General features: G+C 42.7%; 1 protein-coding gene across 4 annotated transcripts in view; it reads left to right on the top strand.

Annotated features, from left to right (window-relative positions):
* LOC123135346 (putative callose synthase 6) overlaps positions 1-18,424 on the top strand; it is a 60,282-nt gene extending 41,858 nt beyond the window's left edge. For 2 of the 4 annotated variants that reach the window (XM_044554375.1, XM_044554374.1), the window contains 9 exons: positions 8,347-8,469; positions 9,664-9,782; positions 9,885-9,968; positions 15,319-15,428; positions 15,497-15,726; positions 16,443-17,246; positions 17,339-17,389; positions 17,479-17,631; positions 17,964-18,424. In XM_044554375.1, the coding sequence (XP_044410310.1) occupies positions 8,347-8,469; positions 9,664-9,782; positions 9,885-9,968; positions 15,319-15,428; positions 15,497-15,726; positions 16,443-17,246; positions 17,339-17,389; positions 17,479-17,631; positions 17,964-18,203 (1,914 nt within the window). In that variant the 3' untranslated portion in view covers positions 18,204-18,424. Of the gene's footprint in view, positions 1-8,346; positions 8,470-9,663; positions 9,783-9,884; positions 9,969-15,318; positions 15,429-15,496; positions 15,727-16,442; positions 17,247-17,338; positions 17,390-17,478; positions 17,632-17,963 lie in introns of those variants that run through there. The other 2 variants (XR_006465937.1, XM_044554376.1) reach the window with 2 other exon arrangements.
* The last annotated feature ends 3,673 nt before the right edge of the window (positions 18,425-22,097 follow it).

Genomic DNA, 22,097 nt, shown 5'->3' with positions numbered 1-22,097 from the left:
GATGTATGACGACAACTACATCCATGCGTTACCCTAGCTCTACTTCTGCTATGAATCTGTACGTCAAGTGATAATCTCATGATCTATTTTTCAACAAAGGGAATATATTAATACGGCGAAGATACCAATTACACCCGGCCTATGCACCAACAAGATATCCAAAGACATCAAGGATGCACACATTCAAGAAAAAGATAAAGAGAGAGACATGTAAAACAAAGACTGTCGCAGTGATGAAACACTCACAACAACAACACTGTAACCGCCAGCAAAGACAACACCTGAACCGCAAAAAGCAATTCCCCAAAAACGATGCCTTCAAGAAGGAAATAATGCACCAGCATTGTCGTCGTCCGATCAAAGATCTTGAGTTTTCACCCTAGAAAAAATTCTATTTCACAAAACAATGGCCTCTGCAAGGCCATTGCCAGGCACAACCAGTGAAGGCCAAACATTGAGCTTTCACCCTGGAAATCACAACTCGGTGCTTGAGGAGCACCACAACATATGCAGTTCACTTGTGCTGCCGCCCCTCCTGCCAAGGTCGCTACTGCAAGTCACCAACACCGGACACATAGGATATGCCGCCATTCTTCATAGGCATCAAAACACCTCTACACCATTAGAAACCTCCGATCGCACCACCATGACTTTCTTCACCTCTGTCAGTGCCATGAAAATCTATATTTAGACATGTCTCACTGCCCTTCAATAAAGTGAAGCTTCGCACCACACCCTCGCAAAGCCTCATTAGCCAAAGATAAGGGAAAGCATGACCGGATCAATTCCGATCTAGATATCCAGTGGCGCCATGCGCCAATAAGCGGAATCACTGAGAGGATGACCGGAACTCATCGGCGTCTTGAGCGAGAAGGCCCGCATCAAGGTGATTGATGACTTGGCGCTTGAAGAAATAGCAGGGCCAAACCACCTTTATTAAGGCCGAGCCAGCAACCCCCACACCGCCGGCTGACTCCCGGCTGTCAGATCGAGCGGGCAGACCCCTTCTTGCCCAGATTGAGCCCAAGGTTGGCCCTAGATCGGCACCATGTGACAGCACCGCTCTCGCGCGAGCGGCCTGGGAGGATTCTTCGGTCTTTTTCGAACTAAAAAACTCATGACCTATAGCAGGAAGACATTTGTAGGATCGTCTAGGTGTATAGAGAAGGGTGAATAAGTAATAATAATAACTAACTCTTTTTAGCTGACTATTTTAAGCTAGTTACGAATAGTTGTCTAAAGCAACCTAGAGCATGCAAGTCTAAGAAATGTAAAGTGGAAGACGAATTTGCAAACATGGTGATTCATCTCGATGTTTAGATTTTTGGGACAATCTTGCGTCCTTGTTGTTGGAGGTTCGGACACAATGTCCTAAGACAACAAAGCTCTCGGCGAACTTGATCATCGAGGTCTAGTCCACATTGGACCTTAGCCCACACTACAAGAATACTTCATTATTTGCAATTAACATTAGACTGCAACTTGGTCGGACCCAAGTATTTGCAAATATTCCTTAATGTTTCATCTCGTTCTGGATAATTTGCATTTTGTATCTTCAAAAATATAGGGCTAAGGTACCTTGTGTAGTTGATTCCACAAATATTATTCTAAAATGCTCCATTTTTTCTGCATCAAACATACTATATTACATTTTAATGTCAAAGCAAGGTATTTTTTATACAATTTTCTATTATTTAGGTATTAAATTAATTTATTACTATTTTACTGGATATAATTCAAATTTGAATAGCTGGATGGATTTTGATGACATTAAATAAAGACTAGGTATCAATGTGACAAAAAATGACAAAAACAAAGGAAACAAAGATGGTGATTACTGGTTATCTTCTCACCTTGTAGGAAGAATGTTGACACATGACCTCTTGTTCAGGAATGAAATTGATTCTATAACTCAAGCTTAACATTTGCACATATATCACCCTATTGGCAACAACTATACCAATTTTTTGATATTTTCACACATTTAGTCTATTAATTATGAGATCAATGTACAAAAGTGTGTTTCTCATCTTGGGAATTGGAGCAGCTCCCTTTGTTACATGATCCATAAGGAAGTGATGTCGGATCTATTTGTTTGGGCCAGGAGTGTTGGACTGGATTGTAAGCTACGTTTACTGTGTTTCATTATATCATGCAAAAGAGGCAATTTTTCAAGATCAATAACGTAATCCATCAAACTTTATCTTATCCAAAGAAATTGAGGGCAACAAACTCTGTTGGATATTGTTAGGAATACGCCACGCCTAGGTGATGATCAGCATGTGTGTGTGTGTTGGTGGAGCCGGGCGCCGGTGCGTGGCCACGTCTGTGGCCGTGGCGAGTGAGCCCTGCGTGCATGCTAGTTTGGCTAGGTTCGTGGCCGTTGATGTGGTTGGGTAAAGACTGGACTGAGCCGTGCAATTAGCTGCTAGTAGATGGTTAGCTCCATGCGTGGTCGTTTAGAGCCTGGCGCAAGTGGTCGAGGTGGCCGTGTATGTAAATTAGATAGTCTTATCTTAAGTTTTACATGTAAATTAGAGGTGAGAAAAAAACGTGTCTACAATGGGTCATCTCCTAGCCTTATCTTCAATAATTAGTTGTTCCTAAAAATATGATGAGACAAATTGTGCTAAGAGATCATTTCTTGTCTTCTCTTAAATAAGAGAAGGCAAGCCTTCTCTTATGATTTCTCTCTCCTCCATCTCATCATTTATCCTATGTGGCACTCCTAAGATAGAACCATTGTACATGCCCTTAGTTGGGTTCGTGCGTGCCCGATTGTGACGGCAGGCCCTGTGTGTTTGAGCCAGGATTTGAATATAGGTGGGCCAAGCCAAGTATGAATAAAAATTTCCAGTACACAAAATGATTATCGAGAACAAGGTTGAGCACTTGCACGTCACCTTCATTAATACTTTCAGTACGTTGACAATTCGAAGCAACCGGCTTAGAAAACGAATTAATGATAATGGTGTTTGGCAATGTTTTTTCTCTTCATAGTCGAGGAATTGTAATTTCTAAATTCTATACTCATATAGTCGACATAGGAATTTTTTAGATCACAAATAGGAACTCATACAAGATAATTTGCATCACAAAAATTTCTCGGATGTCGTACAAGACATGCATTCTTAATAGCATCTCAAATCACAAAATAAAACAACTAAACCTAATGTATAATTTCAAAACTGATACGAGATGAGAATCAAGAGAAATTAGTATGTTGTGGTGTGCTAAGCTGCTGCTAGTTTGTTGGCTGAAGCAGTGAAGTACGTTGCGTCGTCAACTCGCCGTAGGAATCAGATTGTGAGAACTAGAGTAGGCAGTAGGGGATCAGAGTTAGACGGGCCGGATCCCTACCCACGTACACGCTAATTACGGACGAAAGAACGGACTCCAGGAGACGGGAGCAACTAGTTGACGAGCGCTCCTTCGGGAGCGTCGCAAGAACCAACGCCACTTGGCGCGCTGTTGGCCGCCTCGCCACATGTCACGCTCTGAGCACTTCCTTCATATGTTGTTTTTCTTTTCCGCACGTGTTTTACACTTTTTAAACATGTTTTTTCGACGTTTCGGTTTTCCACCGGTCTTCCTTAGATTTTGGTTAAAAAAATCGATTTTTTTTGCACAAAAAAACGCGTCTTTTTTTTTTTCTTCCGCAAGAGTCACCGTTTTGCTTCCGCGAGAGGCACGATTTTGATTTCGCATCCGTGCCTGTCGGAAACAAAAAAAAACACATTTTCTGTATTTTTCCTTCTGCGAGAGTCACTGCCACTGCTCCTATGTACTAATCATGGTGCCCGTGTGGTATGTGCCCAGGTTAAGGAAAGTGAGGCAGTTTGTGCGGCCGAGGCGCCATTCATGCGGCGTGGCGTTTTTGTTTCGGAAAAATAATGTGCTCCTTCTTCCACCTCTGTATGTCCGAGTGGGTGTGAGAGAGAGATAGTTCCGTCTGTCGGTCGTGTTGCCGGGGGCTACTCGGCATTCGTCGTCGGACCGGGTTTGTCCCAAAAATTGGCATCAGAGCCTTCGCGATCCGTGGTGTCGGCCGCGGTTAGCGCTCGGCGACGGCGACGCGTGGCATGTCTGGCGGCGGCGGCGTTTGCCGGCGGCTGCCCGATGGAGCTCCAGGCCGTGTGTCGGCCTGAGGACAAGTGCAGCGTTGCGGCCGGCAACGACATGTGTTGCTAGAGCCAGAGGAGATGGCGTATGTAGCCGAGACTGGAGACGAGGAAGATGGTGTACATCGCTGGAACGTCAGACATCTGTCCCCGGTGGAGAAGGAGCTCGGCGTGTGTTGCCGAGGAAGATGATGAAGGCTATGTCAAGTATGTTGGAGGCCGTAGCGGCGGCCATGGCGATGACAACGACGGGAGCTGCAACAACTCTGGCGGCGGTGAGGTCGTGGCTTAGGGAGAGAATGTTTGGAATAAGCCATGCCAAGGTGATGATCAGCGTGTGTGTGTGTTGGTCGAGCTGGTCGCCAGTGCGTGGCGGCGTCCGTGGTCGTGGTGAGTGAGCCCTGCGTGCGTGCGCCGAGTGAGCCCGGCCGGAGTGTGGTGTGCACGCTAGTTTGGCTGGGTTCGTGGCCGTTGATGTGGCTGCGCATAGAGCCGTGCAATTAGCTGCTGGTAGGTTGTTAGCTTCATGCGTGGTTTGTTAGCCCGCAAGACCAGGTGGACGTGGTCGTTCAGAGCCTTGCGCAAGTGGAGGTGGCCGCGTATGTGGTGAGTCCATGTATGGGTAAGTTAGGTTAGTTGCGTGTCTATGTGCGTGCGCCCGATTGTGACGGCCGGCCCTGTGTGTGTCAGCCTGCATATAAATCGTCCCCTGTGTATTCATCATGGTGACGCTGTGGTATGTGCCACCGAGCCGGGTATGTGCCCAGGTTGAGAAAAATGAGGCCGTTCATGAGGCGTGGCGTTTGTGCGCCGGAAAAATAATGTGCTCTTTCTTCCACCTTTGTTTGAGCGAGCGAGAGAGTGAAATGGTCCGGGGTTTGTCCCAACAGATATGTATTCAGCTTGGACGGTGGAAATCAAAAGACAGTTTTGTTTCTTGGACGTCCAACTAACCAGCGGTCTACCAAAGAATTGGCATGTTCCATAGGTAGTCTTCCTAATAACCTTTCAATCCACCTAATAGAAATTCGAATATCCAGCAATGGTTAAGCTAGCCCTTTGTGGAATCAAACCGCTAAATTGGACGGAACGGAGAAGAAAACAGACCCCCCGCGTCGTCCTCCCTGGACGGCACGGAGGAACCCTAGCCGCCGTGCCGCTCGGAGACCTCCCTCCGCCAACCCTCGTGTCGCCGCCACCGGAGGGCTGGCCGGCGAAGCCGTGCCGGGCCCCAGGATAGAGGTGGCGGGGCGGACTCGTCCCTGCCTGGCACTGCGCTAGCTTCCTCCCCCTTTTTCTGCGAGATCCGATGTTGGTGCAGGCCAGGGGAGCCTCTTCGGCTGATGCGCCATGACCCATGGTCCTGCGGCGTGCCTCAGCGCCAGTCCCTCGGCCCCTTCGTGCACGCGCAGCTCAAGCCCAGCCATGCTTCTGGTGCTACTGCTACTGGGCGGGCATGTGGACGCGCAAGTTGCGATCAAGCTAGTCAGGGCTTTCGAGCCTGCTTCATGCTGTGAGTCTCCTCATCTCCGGGGGTTCCGTCCTTCGAGCTATGGTGGTGGCTCCGGTTCGGCAGCATGTCGAGGCAATGGTGGTTGATCAACCCTCTTTGGTCTACCCCATCGGCGAGCTCCGGGCTTCTCCTTCGATGTAACACAAAGACTAACGTATATGGCGCTCTTCGAACACCTTGATTGTAGAGGGGCTGGTCGTGTGCACCCGCAATATCAACATAACTAGATTCACCAGGGTATTCCGAAGCTCTGCTTTTATTGACACCTTGAGACATGTCTGCACAAGATTTACAAGTGATCAACATATGCGGAGAATGCCATGGCGTGATTGGAGGACCTACAAGTGGCAAATGCCGGGTCTTGGATGCGATGAAGACTTTGCTTCACAGGCAGTTGTTCTGGCTTGGCTTGCAGGATATGTTCCCGTCCAGACCGGGCACGAGTTCTTGTCAGCCAGGTGGTACGTGACTTGGAGTAGTAGCCTCGGCAAGTGGGGGCGGCGGCATTGGAGGACTTCTTTGTTGGTGGTGCTCCTTTGAGTACCGAGTCGTGATTTCCAGGGTGAAAACCCAAGATGTGGTCTTTATTGGTTGTGTCTAGCAGTGGCCTTGTTGAAGGCATAGTTTTGGGAACGTGGCCTTTCTCCAAAATGAAAACCTATGATCTTTGATCGGGCAATGACAACGCTCCAGCATTGTTTCCTTCCTGTAGGAGTTGCTTTTGGAGAACCTTATTTGTAGTCCGGATGTTGTCTTTGGTGGTGGTTAGAGTGCTACTACTGCGTGTGACTGATCACCGGGGCAGGGTCTTTTTCTTTTCTTTTCTTATTTTTTTCATTTTGGTTTTTTGGCCGTGTGCATTCTGGATGTTTTTGAAGATCTTGTTGGTGCTGAGACTGGGTGTAATTGATATCTAATTGATATTAATATACTCCCGTTTAAAAAAAACAGCTAAGTTGGGTGTGTGCACGAGATATCCCAAGATTCTTTTCACAACGACTAATTGACAATACTTTTGAGCGACTTAATTGTAACTTTGCATAATGCACACACTAAGCACGCTATCAGGCCTAGATGGAGAAATATGATCTAATGTGCCTATCATGTAGTATGATATACTTTTTGTTCAATGTGGTTACCATCAATGTTGAGGTCAACGTGGCCCTTTTTGGCATTGCTGTCCTGGTCCATTTGTCTTCCTCCATGCTAAACTTCTTAATCATACCCTTTATGTTTTTGTCTTTAGAGATGAATGTCCCTCCCTTGAGTTGCCTAATTTGAAAACGGAGGAAAATTTTGAATTTTCCCATTATGGACCTCTCAAGTTTATCTGCCATCATCTTTCTGAACTTATTGCTAAAAGCATAGTTAGTAGAACCAAAAATAAAATTGTCCCTATATATTTGGCAAAGAAATAGTTAATCATGTGTCATTTTAGGTACACACTTCGTAAGGGACTGGTATGATGCTCTAGGACCTTGCTTGAGTCCACCCGGTGTCTTGTGAAATTTAAAACATGGTCAGTAAGCTTAGGTTTTCAAATCCGGGAGGTTTCTCAACATATACTAGTAAATCAATTTTACCGATTAGAATAGCACTTTAACATCCATTTGATAAAGTGTGATGTTCTGATGATTATCTTCCGTATGGAAAATATGAATGGCATCAAGTCTAGAGACAGGGGCATATGCCTCATGAAAGTCTTGGGCAAAGATAAAAGAATTATTTTCACCACTTCTCGCCCGTTGGATTGATTGTTTTGGAACCTCTACTTCGTGCCAATGGCATTGTGCTTAGGCTATAATCTCTCCATTGTGCTTATGTCATAATCTCTCCAGAGATGTCCACTATTGGTTCTGTTCAAAGTTTGAAAGTTCTGTATGTAGGTCAGCCACCCAAACTGAATATTCAATTGGCTGTGTGCATCCTAGCTATGCAGAGGCTGAGTGTGTGCTCACTTTGGTTGTATTCCCCGATGCTTCACTTTGAGTCAATAAAATCCACCCTTTGCTGAAAAAAATGCTTTTTCAATCCTAAAAGGACCCGAAGTTGGAGACAAATGAGTAATCCTCACAAAAACAACTAATTTTGGGCATTAGCGAGTTCACCTTGTTCGATCTTTTGCTTGTGCCTCATATTTTCTTTGGCATAACGAGGATTGTTCCACTTAAATATATTAAGTAGTCTAATTTACATCCATGGACTTGCTTTTTCAAATCATCATTTCTTTGATTACTTCTTAAGCCAACAATTAATGGATGAGGAACTCCTGTAGTGTCTTCATGTGGATCTTGTGAGGTAGAAATGATTATTGGCGTGGCATGTTGTGCTCATTGTTGTGGGGTCTCACACAAAATCATTAGTCTACTAATTGTGTTTTTCATTAGTTAATCAAAAACTACTCTGGTGACCTGGATGCACTTTTAGCTTTTCAACTTTACTATTTTTCCACAGCTCCTCATGAATCTTAGTTGAGTTGATTGTGAACACGCAAATTTTGAATTTTAGATCTATCTGATAGAGAAGCATTATTAATTAAACTTCTTCATTTGTTTGAAGCTGATTGTGGTGTGTTACACACCTAGTAGTTTTTCACTAATTTTATGCACTTCACAATAATATAACTCATGATAAGAAATATCTCATGTTTTTCGTCATATTTTTGTTTTCTTCGATGACATTTCTGTGCTTTGGGATTTAAATTTTATTTAGGAAATTTACCGCATCAAGCTTCCTGGAAAAATCACAGATATTGGAGAAGGAAGACCAGAGAATCAAAATCATGCCATAATTTTTACCAGGGGAGAAGCTCTCCAGACCATTGATATAAACCAGGTATAACTTTTATATTTCACATTGTTCATGTTGAGTTTCATATGTATGCCTAGCTAAAGTTAAAGGTGGTCAACCTAGTCATATCTCAATTTCACCCTCATACCTAGAATCCACGAAACCAATAATGTGGGCTAGATCTGTGGAACGACTTGGTCTAGCCCAATGAACTCTTTGCACACCAACCTTTTGTATGCCAAAATTGTCTAGGGGGAACTGAATTTGGTTGGCACTACGTCAGTTCAGTTGTAACTTTGTGAAATCCCTTTATATATATGACAGTATACATGGGTTGCTTTTACTTCACATACAACGGAAAATGCGCAAGTGAGCACATGTGAGGATTGTGCACCACGATGTATTTGGGGTTCTATATACTATGTATTTCCTTTTATTAATTATTTTTGTTCCAAAATCAACACATGGCGCCACCGAGGGAAGAAAACATCGCCAATAGATTAAACCAACTTTCTCTTGCAGACATTTCATCAAACACCTCATGTGCATAGGAAGGGAGAACAAAGTAGCACACACCTCCCACCTTCGGTGAGGAAAAAATAGAGGAGAGGGCGGGCATGGGCGAGGGGTCTATATAGGAAATTTTGTAGTTCCGGTTTGTGTTTAAAATCAGGACTGAAGACAGACCTTTAGTCTCGGTTGGAGACACCAACCGGGACTAAAGGGTGTCGCTCCTGGCTCAATCCCTTTACTCTCGGCTGGTGTCTCAAACCAGGACTAAAGGTCCCATATGAACCGGGACTGATGCTCACATTAGTTCAGGTTCGTAACGCGACCGGGACTGTTGCTCCGATCTGGCTAGAACCAAAGCCCTGTTTTTTACTAGTTTTGAACCACATTTTCCCAAGTACACCTCAAAACTGTCCAAGTGCATTACAAATGCATGTTCATTTCAGCATTCATCGTTTTCCAAACACACTACAAATATCATGTCATTTTCTGGTACACATTGCAGTGTCTTACAACTGTGCCAGTTAGCACGGTCTTGAGCGCAAGTACTTTGATTTCAATGCCATATCATGTCTACAAACAAATAAGATAATTTATCTCCATGGAGAAGCTAGTTACATGCCATAAGAAATTATGTGAAACCAGTTGGGACTTTACCGAAAGTTCAAAAAATAATCCTATTACTACAATGGATAATAATTTACTTGTGATCATTGCTTTTTAACCCAGGATAATTATGTTGAAGAGGCTTTTAAAATGAGAAATGTGCTAGAGGAGTTTGGGAAAGAAAAGTATGGACAGAACAAACCGACTATATTAGGTCTCCGTGAACATATTTTTACTGGAAGGTATGCCCATCTAAGAATCTTTCAACTTTTTTAAATCTTGTTCTTGTCATTTGTGTTTAATATTTCTATTGGTAACCTTGTTATCTGTTTTTTCTATGCCAGTGTTTCATCACTTGCTACGTTTATGTCCAATCAAGAAACCACCTTTGCTACCATTGGACAACGAGTTCTCGCCAACCCTCTTAAGTAAATCTTAATTTACTTTGTTACATAAGCTCTGTATCCAATGCATTTATTTTGAATATACATCACTTGAAAGCTCCACATCAATGGTTAATTTGCTATCAAATTAAATTATAACTATTAATTTTGACAAATGCTTTTCTTTGTTGAACAAACCATCATGGCAAATTATTCTTATACTCATACTAATATTAAATTAAGAGGTAGTTGTGCGCGATAAGGTCATACATAATTATTAGTACACACTTAAACATTTATAAGCAAGATCAATCTATATTAAAATTCAATATTAAAAAACTCCTAATATAGGACTAGTAGTTGGTAGCATAGTAGGAATTTTATAGTGTGCAACATATAACTATAGACTTCTTTTATAAAGCCACTAGATTGTAGTTCCAATTAAGCTTTGAAAAATGTCCAATCCGGGTCCGCCAACACGATGATCTCAGCCTCTACATGACACACCTGCAATTGGGAAACGCCAGCGCAAGGGAGTGTTTATACTTTGAAAACTAATCCCATCAAGTTGGCCACGAGGGACACTCTCCGTGAGCTACACCCTACACCTACCACTTGGGATGGTGATAATTTCTGATGTCATGAAGCCATCGGCTCCTCCATGAAATAAGTTGTCATATTTTTGGATTTCTTCTCACGTCAGAATGCTTGATAAAAAAATGGTCGCAGTTTGTTTTTGCCAGAGCACATCCCACCGAGTAACGATACACATAATCAGCCCATTCAGGTATATTGATCCCCACCCTTTAATTACGCATCTTGCATGGCAGCACTCAATTGCCTTTAATGATGATTCCTTCTTAAATCATGCATGGCAGCCTTCAGTTCCCGTTTAATGTTCATTCCTTCTTAAATAATCCCGCAATCGCTCCTTCTATTATCATGCACCTCATGGTCTCCATCTCCTTGTGTGCTTCTTCATTTTCTTTGTCCTCCCTCCTTCCTTTCCCTCCCAACTTCTCTCTTTGTAGACACCGATTTAGGCCAATATATGTTGGGTCTTTCTCCCATTAATTCCTTCTTTGAAAGAATCCTTGATTCGAGGCTGCTTATTGTTTTGAGCTCACTAACATATTTAAACTGGTGGGATTTGATAAAGAAAGACAATATGGGATTATCTTGTGAACAGTTCGTGAGGTTAGGATTAGGAGTTCGATGGAGTAATTATTTTTACCGTATTCTTGGGCCACATCGCAAAGGATGGGTGGATGGACTGAGGCTCAAGACAGATCAACCTAGAAATTCTGCTAGATGGGCGATATTGATTAACATAAGAAAATTCAGCTGATTCTGACAGATAACCGGCGCTAGCTCAGCTGTTACTTTCGGGTTGGTTTCTTTCGTGAAGTCTTGTGTTCGATCCCCGCGAGGATCGTTGACTTCATTCCTTGTTTTAACTGGCCTATTGATTCGTATCCTTCATGGGCTGGCCCAGGTTTTGTGACAGTTTTTTTTAGCGAGGTTAGCGTGCGATGCATCAAATTTTATTAGTACCACCTCGCGTATATGTTTTAAATTTAAATTAAAAGCATAAATTCACGGGAAGAAGCGTATTGTGATGGTGAACCCACGAAGTCAATCCGTGTTTTATTATTAGGGAAAGTTTATTGTTTGGAAAAAGGTGAAATTTTAAAGGAAAAATAAAAAATGGCAATGCTGAAATAATCTAAAAATGTTATTGAATTTTCAGGACTAAAATTGCCAGATAATTAGCACTTCCAGAATTTTTTTTGGAATAACAGCTAAATGGAAGTGCTCAAACCAGTTACAAATGCTCACTTAAGCCCAGAAATAGAGGGACAAAGGCGCCAAACCGTGCTACCAGGAATAGAATACCTCAATGGTGCTTCTATCTACACCTCATACAGCCCACCATTAAGAATGCCTTCCTTGACATCAAGCTCAAAAATGGCCTAGACTAAACATAGGAATGACAAGGACCACTTTCAGAAGTTTTCACATTCATCCAAACGTAGTGATTTTTCTAACATTTTCAATTTGACGCTTCTATTTTCCTTATTTAAATATTACAAGTTTAAGTTTTCCCCTAAGTTTTCAGTGTTGCCGAGTAACACCTGATATCAAAAGAGCCCCGTCCCTTAACTCTAGTTGTTCACTCGAATGGGAAACTATTCGCTTCTTCTTGTCTTCCAAGCATTGAGGGAACCACCAATACAGACGATCATAGTGATCACTAGGTCAAGTCACTTTAGAAAAACTCCAGAGCTGTAAAGACCTGGAGCATGGAAAAAAAGAGTGTGGGAGCAAGGTGACAGTAGTGGATGGGATCCATAAGAGGCTTACCGATGGTGAGACAAATATGAATACTGAGCTCCATTGAAGTCTCGGTAGTTCCTTGACCAGTAATAGACATATGACCAACATCGTGGATATAGTTCTCTTGGTGAAGGAAAAAGATGGTAGGCGTACGTGGAAGAAACGTCAATCACAAAACTGTAACAAAGCCGACATAGATGAGACAAGAGAAATTTCTTATTGTGACCTGACTTCACAAAGGTAGTACAGTCAGAATCTTCTCTTGTAAGAATCCTGTGATGAACATAGATGGGAAGAGGGATCCCTTGATGTGAAGTGTGGCAAAAAAAACTTTCAGATCATTAGCAATGGCATAAACGACAGGTTGAATGATTGCGAAACAGAACTGCTCAAATCAGGTATGAGGGCCTTGCTTAAGCTTATAAACCAGGTATGAAGGGCTTGCTTAAGCCTATTAACCAGGTACGAAGTGCCCAAACCAACGACGAATGCAACAAACAATGCCCTTAGGAATTGAATAGCCCGGTGGCTATTGTATGTACCTCATGTGCAGGGGCGGAGCCAGGATTTGATTATAGGGGTGGCCAAGCCAAGTATGGATAAAAAAATCCAGTACAAAAAATGATTATCGAGAACAAGGTTGAGCACTTGCACGTCACCTTCATTGACAATTTCAGTACGTTGACAATTCGAAGCAACCGGCTTAGAAAACGAATTAATCTTAATGGTGTTTGGCAGTGTTTTTACTCATCATAAGATAGGAATCTCAGTTTCAGAAGCAACCAGCTTAGAAAACGAATTAATCCTAGTGTTGTTTGGCAGTGATTTTTCTCTTCATAGTTGTGGAATTTTAATTTTTGAATCCTATACTCAGACGGTCGACACAGGAATTCTTTTACATCACAAATAGGAACTCATACAAGATAATTTGCATCACAAAAATTTCTAGGATGCGTACAAGATATGAATTCTTAATAGCATCTCAAATCACAAAATAAAACAACTAAACCTAATGTATAATTTCAAAACTGATACGAGATGAGAATCAAGAGAAATTAGTATACTGTGATGTGCTAAGCTGCTACTAGTTTGTTTGCTGAAGCAGTGAAGTACGTTGCGTCGTCAACTCGCCGTAGGATTCAGATTGTAAGAAGTAGAGTAGGCAGTAGGGGATCAGAGTTAGACGGGCCAGGCGGCAAGGGCACACGGCGGCGGCAGCAGCGCCTAATCCCTACCCACGTATACGCTAATTACGGACGAAAGAACGGACTCCAGGAGACTCATCGGAGGTTACATTCTCAACAGGCCGGTAGCGGGCTTTTAGTCCTTTTTTCTCTTCTTTTTGTAAAGTACACGTTAAGAACTTGAGATGGGGGGGGGGGGGGGGCAACTACGTTGTACGTGCGGATATGCGCTCGTTGCCTGTACGTCTCCATGTATATCGCTCGATCCTTGGGGGGGGGGGGGGGGTGGCCCCTGCTCATGTGTCTCACTATTCGGAAAGGAATTGTTGACATCAAGCTAGGAGACGGACCGAGCATGAACGGGAAAAGAAAAGTACTAACAACGGTCATGTGAGCCACGACAGCAAATATCCTGCCATAGTCACGACCATGCCATTGCTAAAAGCCTCGTCCCATGAGACTAGCCTCATAGTTCTCAAAAGGACCATGAGTGGAGTTATTAATTTTGTAGACCCACTAGAAAATGATTGGAACAGCGAGCGGAATAAAGGGAACAAGGTTCCACATGCCGTTGTGCTTAAGGGAACAAGATGATCCACCATCACACGCTACGATTCCTGATGAGAAACAACATGACTTCTAGAATTTAGCTTGACAAGAATAGCTCTAGAAAATCTAATGTGATCAATAGTATGTGGAGCATGAGCATGAAGGGCGGATTGAAGGTGGCACTGCGAAATCGCATGAAGTGAAAGTTGTATATTAAAATATGAAGATGGCTCAACAATGCAATTGGAGAAGATGGATCATCAAGAAAACATGACATACTAGTAGAAAGGATGGATCATCAAGAAAAGATGACGTATTATTTACTCGTGGATGATGAGTGGCGGCGACAGAATAAGATGGGATACTTCCAAGAGCCACCTCGGAAGATGACGTCTTCGGAAGCCATCTCAAGACCAAAGGCCCTGGGGAAGACTGGCGAGGTGTCAATGCAGAAAGACATTGAAGAAGGCTCTAACTGTGTTGATGATAAAGACATAAGGGGAATATAACAAAAAACAAGAAAAGAAAGTGGATCAACAAAAGAATATCGAAAATGTCCAGACAAAGATTAAAATCATCAAAAGTATTATCCAAAGAATCCGCCAACCATCAGCCTACAGATCACAACAATGATATATATCCTTTATGCTCATCACGATATCATAAACAAACACCAACAGTTATGGCCGGTCAGCTTGGTGCACTCACGAGGTCCAAGAATAATAGATCACAAACAACAAAAGATCCAATGACTAAAATAATCAATTCTGTCACAACAAAGTTACTCGACTATAATCGCACACTGAAGTAAAAACGACCAATCAAAAAATGAGGCGGAACACGAGAAACAAGGATAATAGCAAGCACATTCTCAATAGGATAATGATGCTTATGCATGGTCACACCATTCTAAGCATCAGAACTAGGACATGTAGCATATACCTTGCTGGAAATGTTTATTAACATAATTTTAGAAATGAAAATAGGGATCAATAAGATTGACCTTAGTTTAGTGTTGTTCAATTTTGTTCTTATTTTTCCCTTTCATGCATTTGTATTTTTGTATGCGAAATGCACATTTTATTATGATTGTGAGGATTTTTGTTTCTATAAGTCATTATTTTAATGCCATACATGGTTTTGTTCAATTATAGCAATTACAAGATGAAATGGAGATTACTAAGGTTGACTTTATATTTACATTGTTTGAAGCTGTTTGATTTAATCTCTATTGATATTTGTAGAGTTTTATATGCAAGGTATGCATTTTTCTTTTAACCATGATGTTTTTTGTGCCCCTAAGTTATTTTTCCAATATAATACAGGGTTCGGTTCCATTATGGCCATTCTGATATATTTGATAGGCTCTTCCATATTACTATTGGTGGCATAAGCAAAGCTTCAAAGACCATAAATCTAAGTGATATCTTTTCAGGTAAAACTGCACTCATATACACATCTTGTAGTTACCTAAAATGCAGTTAATGAATTCAATACTCTTAGGATTTAACTCTACAATCAGAGGAGGAAATGTCACACATCACGAGTACATGCAAATTGGCAAGGGGCTTCATATGGGAATGGATGATATTACAGTCTTTGAAGCTAAGGTTGCCATTGGCAATGGTGAACAAACACTGAGTCGTGAAAACTATCGGCTTGGATCTCGATTTGACTTCTGCAGGATGTTGTCTTTCTACTTCACTACAGTGGGGGTTTATTTCAGTAGCATGGTAATAATATTAACTGAAGATATCTATGTGAAACTATTTCTCTAAAGATGTCTAAGCCATTTCTTTTGTTTATTTGAACTTTAATTGTGAAATGAGGCAAATTTTTACATATCATGGTGACTCGTCCTAGTATGCTAGTTTTTGTAGGAGACGCACGCTGCCTTTTAAAAGTTTGTGTTGATGTGGTTGGTGCATAATGGCCCAGCGACTTGGGAGGGGGCGCTGGTGTAGCATGCCCATAGTTCCGCAATAAGTGGTGTGAGACACCATTTATCCGGATAGAGATATCGTAAACCTCATGGTTTTAGTTTTGGGATGGACATATATGTGTGGCCAATGTCGATCGAATTACCTGGAGAAGGGGCATTGGTTTAGCCATGTATTTCGGGATGGGGTACGATACAAGACACCCCTACCAAAAAATAAGGAAAATTGCATGAATTAATTATTGAAATGTTTCTGTGAAAGAAAAAGGAGATAGGTGGAGATAATCTATCTTTAAACCAACTCTATCTTGATGCACCAGTATGTTAAATTTCTTATTCAGCAATATCTAGAGTGTTTTATATGTAAACAGGAAGTGAAATGTGTTCATATACTCCTATTTGCGAGTTCTCACCATGATGTGTGTACATCGTTCCAAACTTCCAACACGTAATGTGTTCATCTTTTTTATTTTGGGATACTGACATCTTTAATTGCATTCCTTCTTTCAGGCTACTGTACTTATGGTTTATGTATTCTTGTATGGGAGGTTATATCTAGTTATGTGTGGCCTGGAGAAGTCTATTTTGCTGGATCCACGTATTCAGGACAACATCAAGCCTCTTGAAAATGACATGGCTGCACAGGCTATTTTCCAGCTCGGTTTGATGCTTGTTCTCCCAATGCTCATGGAGACTTTCTTAGAGCAGGGATTCTGCACAGCATTACGAGAATTATTTACCTTTCAGCTTTCCTTGGCTTCTATGTTCTTCGCATTCCAGCTTGGCACCAAAACCTACTACTACATGAGAACAATACTCCATGGTGGCACTAAATGTAGACCGACATGCCATGGATATTTTATGTACCATGCAAAGTTTGGTGACAATTATCGCACGTACTCCCGTAGCCACTTTGTTAAAGGGATTGAACTGTTGATACTCCTGGTAGTGTATCTTGCTTTCGGAAGTTCCTACCACTTCTCCATCATGCACCTATTTGTCAGATTGTCCATATGGTTCCTTGTCACATCTTGGCTCTTTGTGCCTTTTATCTTCAATCCATTGTGTTTTGATTGGAAGAGAATGGTTGATGACTGGACCGATTGGTGGCTATGGATTGGGAATCAACGGGGTATCGGCATGTCTGCAGATCAAAGCTGGGAGGCTTGGTGGATAGGTGAGCAGGAGCACCTCAGGAAGACTTGTGTTCCTGCTCTTCTCTTGGAAATCATCATTGCACTCCGATTCTTGATCTACCAGTACGCTATTGTGTACCATCTAAACACAGTGCGGCGCAGCAAAAGCATTCTTCTGGTACATCCTGTAAACATGGTCTACTTTGTTTGCTTGATTTTTTGTTTGTACAGATGAAGAGTTCCCTAATTTAATTTCCATTACCTTTACAGGTATATGCACTGTCATGGCTGGTTGTGCTCACGGTTTTAGCAGTTCTAAAGGTAGGACACTGCCCTTTCATACATAGGTCAAGTTATCTCCAATCCAATGTTTTCAAATCTTACCACTTGTATTTGGCCTTTGTCTTCAGATGGTTTCAATAGGAAGAAAGAAATTTGGTATCGTTGTATTCCTTTGCTTTTCCTGTGTGATGGCGAGCATAAGTGTTGTATGTAAGCTCACAATTTCTGATGTCCTTGCTGGTTTTCTTGGTTCGGTGCCTACTGGTTGGTTTATTCTGCTGGTTAGTGAACCTCTATTCATTAACTTGTTTCAGATTTACTTCTAGAAAATAGAAACCAAACAACAAATTTGGATTTCCCTTCATTTTAACTGTCAACCAGGTTATGGCAAATGTCATTAATCACTAAGTTTAAAATAGCCGGCTAAATGGTACTTGCCACTATTCATGTACAATTCTCCAGTACAGTTATGAAAAAGCCGGTTGTAGCCTCGCTATAGCCGTACTATAAATGATTTGGAGCACCTCCGCTATTTGTCATAGCCCACAATTTAAAATATGTTAATCAACAGCAACTCTGGTAGCCAGATATTTATATGATTTTTTGTTCACAGATTGGGCAAGCATGCTCTCCAATTTTTAAGAAGACTATGGTGTGGGACTCCATCGTGGAGCTCGGGAGGGTATATGACAGCTTCATCGGCTTAATCATCTTCCTACCAATTGGATTCTTGTCATTGTTTCCCCGTGTCTCAGCAATCCATACACGATTTCTCTTCAACAAAACTTGGTCACGGGGCATCCAAATCTCAATGATCCTTGCAGGTCAGAAGGACATATTGGAGTTTGATTAACCACTTCCATTAATTTCCGCCTCCAAACTCTCATAGACAGGACATAGATGAATAAGTTTTCATGATCTAAATTGGGTGTCTGTTTATGCTATATGTGGGCACATATTTTGAAGGTGCGCGTGAAAAACCCTGGGGGAGTTTCCCCTTATCCATTCATTATTTTGAGTTTTACGGTGTATACAATTTCTGATGAGTGAAATGCACACACAGTTATTGAACTATTTGAGAACTTGTAGTTTAATCCCTCGATCAACTCAAAATTGCAAGACCTGTATGTACAGTGCAAATACGGTCCGAAAGGCTTATATTTCACACTAGTAGAAAACAGGGCTTTGGTTCAGGCCTGGCCAGCCCATTAGTCCCGGTTCAGTCACGAACCGGGACCCATGGGGGGCATGCGTCCCGGTTCGTGTGCCCAGGAGGCCGGCCGGGCCTCGTGGGGCATTGGTCCCGGTTCGTCAGGACCCTTTTGTCCCGGTTCCAGACATGAAGCGGGACCAATGGTCCTCGCTGCTGGCCCACATCCATTGGTCCTGGTTTGTGGCCGGAACCGGGACAGAAGCGCCGCCTTTAGTCCCGGTTCCAGGCACGAACCGGGACCAATGAGGTGCCTATATATACCCCCTCGCCGGCGAGCAGAGCACTCCACACTGCTATGTTTTTTCTGGCCGGTGAGGGGAGAGCTTTGTGGTGCTCTAGGTCACCTCCTATGCACATGAGGTGTTCGATGAAATGCCCGAGCCACACTAGTTAAGCTTTCTCCTCTCGAAGCTCGACCTCGAAGCTCCATTTTCCTTGAGATTTGTCTAGGTTTAGTAGTCCGTCAAGTCCCGTCCCCGTCTTCAGCACCGTCGATCGCCCGCGCCAATCTCGTCGCCGGCACCACCGTGGTGAGCCTCTTATTCTTATATTCTTTCTAAAAGAAAAAAAAATTCTTACTTGTATGCTTAGATAGATACTTGTCTAATTTTCTTACTTTTATTATTGCTTGTTATTATATAGTGCGATGGTTTTGGTATCCGCCCCCGTCGGCCCTCGTCATCACATCCGTATGCCATTCATACCGAGGCTTCGTATCATTATGTCGTTGGATCAATTGTTACCTTGGTTGCGATTATGATCGCATTTGTTGTTGCATTGAAATGTTTTACATAGTTTCAATGTATCGTTTAATTAGATGCTCCGGAGAGCTATATGTTATTCAATGAGAACTATGTATGTACTTTGGTTTTAATGTGATGATGAACTTCTATTGATTTGGTCACTTATCTATTGAGGATGTTCTGTAATGGTTTTTGACACACTTAATTATATATAATGCACGCAGATGAACCGACAATGGATGTACGGTGACAGATACACCTCGGAGTATATTAAGGGTGTGCATAATATTCTCGAAGTGGCTGAGGCAAACAAGCAGAATGGTTTTATGTGCTATCCATTCTCTATATGTGGGAATACGAAGTCTTACTTTGACTGGAAAATCCTTCACACCCACTTGCTTTATAAGGGTTTCATGCCACACTATAATGTTTGGACTTTATGATGGAAGACAGCAAAGAAGAAGAGGACGATGACAACTATGTGCCCCCTGAATACGGTGATGCTGCAATGGGGGAAGCTAAAATCAAGAGGAACCAGATGATGTACCTGATGATGATCTCTGCCTGGTCATTGTTGATGCAAGGAGACAGTGCGAAAGTCAAAAGGGGAAGCTGAAGTTTGATCGCATGTTAGAGGATCACAAAAAGGGGTTGTAACCCAATTGCGAAGATGGCAACACAAAGCTCGATACCGTACCGGAATTGCTGCAGTGGAAGGCAGAGAATGCTGTGCCTAACAAAGGATTTGAGAAGCTACTAGAAATATTGAAGAAGAAGCTTCCAAAGGATAACGAATTACCCGACAGTACGTACACATCAAAGAAGGTCGTATGCCCTCTAGGATTGGAGGTGTAGAAGACACATGCATGCCCTAATGACTGCATCCTCTACCGCGGTGCGTACGAGGATTTTAACGCATGCCCAGTATGCGGTGCATTGCGGTATAAGATCAGACAAGATGACCCTGGTGAAGTTGATGCGATGGCACAGAGAGGACCGTAAGAAAGACGGAAAGTTGAGAGCACCCGCTGACGGGTCGCAGCGGAGAAAAATCGAGAGAAAGTACCGAGCAGAGTTTGCAGGTGACCCAAGAAACGTATGGTTTGGTTTATGCACGGATGGAATTAATTCATTCCAGGAGCAGAGCAGCAATCACAACACCTGGCCCATGACTCTATGTATGTATAACCTTCCTCCTTGGATGTGCATGAAGCGGAAGTTCATTATGATGCCAGTTCTCATCCAAGGCCGTAAGCAACCCGACAACGACATTGATGTGTACCTAAGGCCATTAGTTGAAGAACTTTTACAATTGTGGAATGGAAACGGTGTACGTGTGTGGGATGAGCACAAACAGGAGGAATTTAACCTACATGCGTTGCTGTTTGTAACCATGAACAATTGGCATGCTCTTAGTAACCTTTCAGGACAAACAAACAAGTGATACCACACATGCACGCACTATTTAGCTGACACCGAAAGTATATAGCTAGACAAATGCAGGAAAAATGTGTACCTGGGGCATCGTCGATTTCTTCCAACCAACCATCAATGTCGAAAGAAAGGAAAGCATTTCAAAAGCGAGACAGATCACCGGTACACATGGTGGGATTATTCAATATCATGATTTACACGTAATCTTTGGAAAGGGTCCCGACGGACTATCTGTTCCGAATGACGCTGAGGGACGCGCACCCATGTGGAGGAAATTTATATTTTGGGACCTATCCTACTGGAAATACCTAGAGGTCCGCTCTTTAATCGACGTGATGCACGTGACAAAGAACCTTTGCGTGAACCTGCTAGACTTCTTGGGCGTGTATGGGAAGACAAAAGATACACCGGAGGCATGGGAGGAGCTGCAACGTTTGCACGAAAAAGACGGCATGCCTCCAAAGCAGTATGAAGGTCCTGCCAGCTATGCTCTTACCAAAGAAAAAAAGGAAATCTTCTTTGAATGCCTGCTCAGTATGAAGGTCCCGTCTGGCTTCTCGTCGAATATAAAGGGAATAATAAATATGGCCGAGAAAAAGGTTCAGAACCTCAAGTCTCATCACTGCCATGTGATTATGACGCAACTGCTTCCGGTTGTATTGAGGGGGCTTCTACCGGAAAATGTTCGATTAGCCATTGTGAAACTATGTGCACTCCTCAATGCAATCTCTCAGAAGGTGATCGATCCAGAAATCCTACCAAGGCTAAGGAGTAATGTGGTGCAATGTCTTGTCAGTTTTGAGCTTGTGTTCCCACCATCCTTATTCAATATCATGATGCATGTCCTAGTTCATCTAGTCGACGAGATTGTCATTCTGGGTCCCGTATTTCTACACAATATGTTCCCCTTTGGGTGGTTCATGGGAGTCCTAATGAAATATGTCTGTAACCGCGCTAGGCCAGAAGGAAGCATCTCTATGGGCCATGAAATAGAGGATGTCATTGGGTTTTGTGTTGACTTCATTCCTGGCCTTAAGAAGATTGGTCTCCCTCAACCGCGGTATGAGGGGAGACTGACTGGAAAAGGCACGCTTGGAGGGGATTCAATAATATGTTGGGACGGGCATTCTTGGTCTCAAGCACACTACACAGTTCTACAGAACTCTACCTTGGTGACCCCGTATGTCAATGAACACAAGAACAGTCTGCGCTCCAAACACCCGGAGCAGTGTGACGACAGGATTACATGTGAACACATCAGGACTTTCGGCAATTGGTTCGAAACAGGTCTCAGAGGTGATAATACTATTTCTGATGAGTTGTACTTGTTGTTCAGGGGACCATCATCGACTGTATT

This window comes from Triticum aestivum, chromosome 6B (genome assembly GCF_018294505.1).
Source record: "Triticum aestivum cultivar Chinese Spring chromosome 6B, IWGSC CS RefSeq v2.1, whole genome shotgun sequence".
Classification (NCBI taxonomy): domain Eukaryota; kingdom Viridiplantae; phylum Streptophyta; class Magnoliopsida; order Poales; family Poaceae; genus Triticum; species Triticum aestivum.
Note: the sequence above shows the minus strand (reverse complement) of the source record. Positions and strands in the feature narration are given on the sequence as shown.